This window comes from Nothoprocta perdicaria, unplaced genomic scaffold (genome assembly GCF_003342845.1).
Source record: "Nothoprocta perdicaria isolate Ctin4 unplaced genomic scaffold, notPer1 scaffold_62, whole genome shotgun sequence".
Classification (NCBI taxonomy): domain Eukaryota; kingdom Metazoa; phylum Chordata; class Aves; order Tinamiformes; family Tinamidae; genus Nothoprocta; species Nothoprocta perdicaria.
This window is the reverse complement of record NW_020455888.1, coordinates 3408279-3414551: the sequence shown is the minus strand read 5'-3', so window position 1 is coordinate 3414551 and position 6273 is coordinate 3408279. Positions and strand designations below refer to the sequence as shown.

Genomic DNA, 6273 nt, shown 5'->3' with positions numbered 1-6273 from the left:
TCCCTTTCTCCCCCCCTTTCCCTTTCTCCCCCCCTTTCCCTTTCCTTTTCTTTGTGGTGCAGTGTCATCTATCTCAATAGTACTTGCTATTAAGTGGTTTAATACAGCAGTACTGTCAGGTATGTTTTTTTTTACCACTGTTTTTTATAAGAATTTATATTATAAGAATTTGCTATTTCATTTAAGAAATATATAGTTCTCATTAAGAACCCTACAGTTTTTGTAAGAACTTCTTTTAAGTTATATTATAAGAAATAGCAAATGGATTTTTCTACCGTGAAGATGTTTGTGAAAAGGATTTTTCAAAAGGAAGATATGGGACAACATGTTAGGATAGCACAAGGTAAATTCTTGATGTCAAGAAGTTGACAAACGTTTTAGTGTGGATTAGGTGTTACCGTTGGTTTTTGTGGTTTTACTTTTTCTGATATGGCTGATTACTTCTAGATTTGTGCATGATTTTGCTTGTATTTTAGTTTTGCATGAAACTCTTGTGAAAATATCTTGGTTTTTGATTTGTAGTGCTCGAAATTTCCCGCATATCATTTACAGCACTACATAAGGATTTTATTCTTTCAGAAATCACTTTTGGCAAATCTTGGGAACTTAGTCACAGAACAAACAAGTGACAGAGCAACTGGTAGAAGGGAAAGGTTCTTTTGTATTTGGGCAGAAGTGGATGTAAAATTGGCTGTCTGTCTGTGTCCTTTCAGGGTACCTGCTCAGTAGGAAGCAGAGGGTAGTTGCAGCTTCACTTCAGACTTTGGAGGGGTAGCAGGTGTCCTATATAACTTGTTTCAGGGCAGCTGCTGTTTCTTGAGAAAAAAAAAATCAAGTTACCTGCTGTTTCTACATACTGAAAAGTAAAATGCAAAAATGCTTCTTAGAATTATTTTTTCTTCAGTATGATCATGAATCTGCAATTTAGTATTTCTTTAAAACCTGCTAATTGTCTTCAATAATAATGTCCATGTAGGATTATTTTGCTGATATATTGGTATGCTCTACTTGGCAACACTCAAGAGTTTTGTCAATAAATTCTGTGTTTTTCTTGAAAGCAAAAAAGCTTGCAAAACATAGCTGTATATTAGGGATTTTTGCTGGTGCATCTGTGTTTTTTAGGAATGAGATGACTGTCCTCTTTCAGCATAGCTGTGCTACCAGAAGATGAGCGAAGGCAACTTTGAAGCAGATGTTTTTGTGTTAAATGTCAGAAAACTACAGATTTCCTGCATTGTAAAGTTGATTTCTATTCTTAATAAGATTTTGCCRTTAGTAATTGTATTATCCTGCCTTCTTCTTTAGGGGAAAGAACTAGTTTATTCTTGAAATGACTGCACAGCTCCATTCAGTTGTAGATGAACGTGCATTTTGTTTTGCGCTCTTGAGCTGTAATCTTTTTCCAGTAGTAATGAGAAATGGGCARTCTTGAATAACTTTGTGCTACCACCTGCTGGCATGAAAGGATGCCTTTACTTCTTCTTCTTGGTTCTTTTTTATCATTTGAATCAAATACTGGCTAGAATTCCCATATCTCTAGGGGATCTCTTGTTCATATTTTTGAATATGCTGATTGTTAAGACTAGTTAGATAGCCAGCTCAGCATGCTGCTGCTCCTGGATTATTTTTCTTTTATTTGAAGTACAGTGTAAAACTTTACCGCAATTGACATTTAGCCTGTTATGATCATTCCCCCTGGTTCTGATGATGCTTCAAAGAACAGCTTCTGTGAGTGAAATATTCTTCTTAAATCTTTCCTTCCCAAAGAAAAAAGTTGATAAAATGCATTTTAAGGAGTGAATCTAATTGTAAATACTCCTGACATCAYTAATTCTTCTTCCATGGCACGTATGAGATGAGAGTGTGCAAGCTGCTGAATACTTTGAGACCTCCTCAGCCTGATATGATTCTGTGTTGGAATAATCTGCACAAACTCTTGAGAGTATTTGGTCCATTAAAATATTTCTCTATAGAGAATCCTCTTTCTACTGTAGCCYTTTTGCTCTGACCATTGATTTCTCCCTTATAGCAACCGCGAAAGTTGGTAAGGGGACGCATGCCCTCTGTCCTTAGCAGGGAGCCCAGAGGGGTGGCCTGATTCCCTAGTGGTGTGGCTTGCAAATAATCCAGTTTGAACAAGGGTTCTTGGTGATAAGAACATGTTGGGTTATGATAAATGTTTGCCTACACTTTTGAAATGTTCCCTGTGTGCTGTGTTGTTCATGTCTGTTCTTTGACATTCCATTCTGTTACACTGCTGTTAATTCTCTGACATACAGTTCATGCATGAGCTTTGTAGTTTTCCTTTTGTTAGAGTCTGAAATTTTCTACTAATCTGGATTTTGAGATCCTATTCCATAGATACTAAGGAGATAAGTATGTTTTGGCAWTACAATGTATCTTAAATTGCCTTTTATTCAGGTTCTTAATTGGCCAAATTCTCAGTGAAAATAGCAGCTGTTCACAAAACCTTGCAAGAATATTAAGGGTTTGTTTGTTTTGTTTTGTTTTTTCTTCTGATCCCTGGTGTGTTTTGGTGTATTTGTAAGTTCACAACAAGCATCAATAAGAAGTGTTAGGTGAAGTTATCTTGAGTATGCTGTCCTGGTCCAGAATGAAAATTTCTCCTTATTTTTATAGGGAAATTTATTGATGAGAAAAATAATCTGTATTTAAGGTTTTGCAACTATAGTGGGCTTTCTTGTTTTGCTCATTTTAGTGCTCTTTTCAACTCGGAAACTCRTGGTAGCTTTAATAAGATGTAGTCTCATAATTCATCCCTGTACTGGCTAATTAGCATGCCATATAATATCTGGTGAAAAAGTAAGAAGCAAAGACTACTTAGAATTTTTTTTAATGTAAGTCCTGGTGAATAACATTGCATTTCTATACAGAAATGCATGGCTGTATTAAATAATTTTTTTAAAAAAGTACAATGAAGAATTGTTAAAAAATAAACCYTAATATAAAATCCTGGAAGAATGAGAACACAGTGAAATGAAATGCTAAATTGTGTTAGAGCTTTCTTTTCAAGATATATGCAATCACTTGGTTTAGTGATATCTTTCAGTTATAAAGAGCTTACTCCTAGATAATGCAGGAAAATCCACCTGGTTCTTTTAAATATGACAAGGAAAAATTATGAAATTAAGAGTTCTCATAAAATTTTTCTATTTAAGTCTGTATATGTATAAACATAACAGAAAACTTTTACGTTTTTATTTTTATAGGAGGAATAAACATGGGGTCAGTCGAGAGAAGATTGCTCACATGTTGGAACGATACGAATATCAAATATCCATTCCTATTGTCATGAACTCAGTGGTGCCTCCTCACAAACACACGCAAAAACCGCCTCTGCAGCGAAGACATAGGTGGGAAGGCAATACAGACTCATGGGATTATTTCAGTATTTCCAGTAACTGATAACACAGGTTTCAGACAGTTMATGAAAATCTGTTATTTGCCATTCATAAATCTGTCTTCATCACTATTTTAATAGTGGGTCTTCTGCATTTAAAATGGGCTGATTTTCAGTCCCCACCTTTCTGGGGATTGTTTCTTTAACAGACTTACTTGTAGATAAAACTGTACATTAGATGTTTTTAAATATATATTTATTACAGTTGTAATAACTTAAATTTTTAGTAAAGTGTTTGGAATAGTATGAAGTAGAGCAGAGTCTTCCTTCATAAACCTAGGGCAATGAAGTTATCACACTGAGTAACTGTTGAGCAGTTTTCTAAAGCAGTCACATTATCTTTTAAACAGAACTAAAAACCAGGAGAAGGTATTTATGTAATATCTAATTTCAGCAATTCTCATGGCTTTTAAGACTCTGAATGTTTTACCTTTTTTTAAACACAGCTGCTTCCTGGACTTTGGGAAGCCTTAACTGGCATCCAAAATTTAGGAAACTTTTTCTCCTCCCTCCCCCTCGTTTTTAATCAAAAAAGTAACATTGAGCATTGAAGCAGCATTGTGCCAATACAGTATTCACCAGACTTAAACAGCACAGCTTTAATTCTTTGAGTTTTGAGGGTTTTTTCTCTATGGTAGTCTATAAAGCTTAATGATATGTGCATACCACCACTGTTTTTTGCATTAATAACACTAAATTTTACCATGGTAAAAATAAATTCACACTTGCCTTTCTGAGCCAAGTTATGTTATAAAAATGACACACACAAAGCATTAGGCGGTTAACTCCAAATCCACAGTTGGAATGATTTAAATTAATAAAAATAGTGGACACAGTTCTGTAAAACCATGTTGCATTCTTAATTTTGGCATACCTGATGTAACTTGTTTAGTATATATCAAAGTAGGAGCCAGCATGGAGATTGATTTATTGTCCTCTTTTTTTTTCCTTAAAAAACTGACAAATTAGGAAGATTTCACTTTGCTTGCTTTCTAACTGCTTGCTGTATTAATAAAATATATTTGTCTTCACTGTTGTTTTGGAAGTTCAATGTAAATATATATTTTTTTTTATTTTATGTACATAATATTATTAGCAATCTGATAGTTTAAAAAAAGAAAGCTTGTTACGTAGCTGAACTCTGTGTGTGTGTGTGTGTGTGTGTGTGTATATGTGTGTGTGTGTGCGCGCGCGTGTGTGCGCTCAAAGGCTTTAGTTCAGAAAATTCTACAGCCAACATGATTTTTGCATTCTCTATAGATAGCTTTTAAATGGATCCTTAAAAAATGCTTATTTTTAAAATCTGAATAACAAAATTGAGAATGCAGCCATCTAATGAAGTATTTTTCTGTGATTGTTTTTTTCTTTTGTATACCTATTGTATAATGAATTTTGGAAAAAAAAAGTATATCTAGAATAATGTTTATGTAAGACATCTTATTAACTATCATAGAATCATAAAATGGTTAAGGTTGGAAGGGACCTCAGAGGTCATCCAGTCCAACCCCGCTGCACACGCAGSGTCACTCAGAGCACGGGGCACAGGGCTGCGTCCAAGSGGGTTTTAAAGATCTTCAGAGAAGGAGACTCCACAACCTCTCTGGGCAGCCTCTTCCAGGGCTCTGTCCCCCTCACTGYTAAGAAGTGTTTTCTAAAGTTCCTGTATCAAAGCTGGAGTGTGCAATTACATATTCTAGCAATTGTTTTCAAATAATTTGAAAAACTTCAATAGAGCATGAATTATTAATACATTAAACTACTGTGCATTTAGAAAAAAAAAAAWTCTAGTACTATTAAATGCTTTTCCTTATTGTATCTTATTTATACCGTTTGTGTTGCTGCTTTTTAGCTTCCTTGGTCCTCTCTTTCCATGTCTCCAGAGAATCTTGGAAAGCATTGTAAATTATCATGATGATGCTTCCAGTTATCTCAAACTTTAAGCATGAAAGTGCATTTCCTCTGTGAGGAACCTAGTAGGGTTTTCCAAGAGATTGCTTTATTTGCTCCTATCTACGTTACTTCAGTCCACAAAAAAATGTAACATTTATTGAGACTCTTGCATGATGTTTATATGGTCTGTTAAGATAAGACAAAAGATACATCCAGTTTATGTTAGATATTAGGGTCTTTTTGATAGCGCCTATATATAGTTTTTAAAGGAGACTGAGGTTATTTTAACCAGGATTTAATTAAGATTTGCATTGTATTTAACTGGATTTTTTACCTTTAAATAGGTATGAATTATTACCAGTTAACAAAACGCTGCTTCTTTTTGAAGCCCTTTTAGTTACTGGTGGATGGTAAATTTATTTGATATGCAGACCACGTTGATCAGTGTAGGCTGGCTATTTACAGTGAGTGCATAGCAAGAACAGAGTGCTTCACAACTTGGAAGTGTATCAAAAGTATGTCATAAATTGCTTATAAAGCTGTATTCTAAGGTAAGTACAATGGCATGGTAAGTGAAAACCTAATGGAATTACTCTCTGGTGGTGCAATATTTGTCTTTGCTTTATGGTATGGTTATATGTCATGAAAATATGACAGATTTAAGCTACTAACTAGTTATTTATATCCCTGAGGGAGAAATTACTTTGTTGTCTGTGGATGACAAATAAATTGCATTTTAATAAATATATATAAGGAGCATAAAATGAGGATATGAAATTCAGACTACAGGCATTTAATTTATCCCGCTGCCTCATAAGTGAAGTATTTTATTGGCAATTATATGCAAGAAACTTGAGAACTCTGTGTTCAAATTTGAGATGTAAATATTTCTGCTATCTGGCATAGAGTTGGTGCAGTTCTCAGGTTGGCTTCTTCCTCCAAGTAGTATCTGGAGTTAAGGG

At 34.5% G+C, this 6273-nt stretch overlaps 1 protein-coding gene across 1 annotated transcript in view; it reads left to right on the top strand.

Annotated features, from left to right (window-relative positions):
• The window catches only part of N4BP2L2 (NEDD4 binding protein 2 like 2), a 33876-nt gene that overhangs the window by 13008 nt on the left and 14595 nt on the right, over positions 1-6273 (top strand). The window contains exon 6 of the mRNA XM_026049817.1: positions 3231-3374. Coding sequence (XP_025905602.1) covers positions 3231-3374 — 144 coding nt within the window. The remainder of the gene's footprint in view (positions 1-3230; positions 3375-6273) is intronic.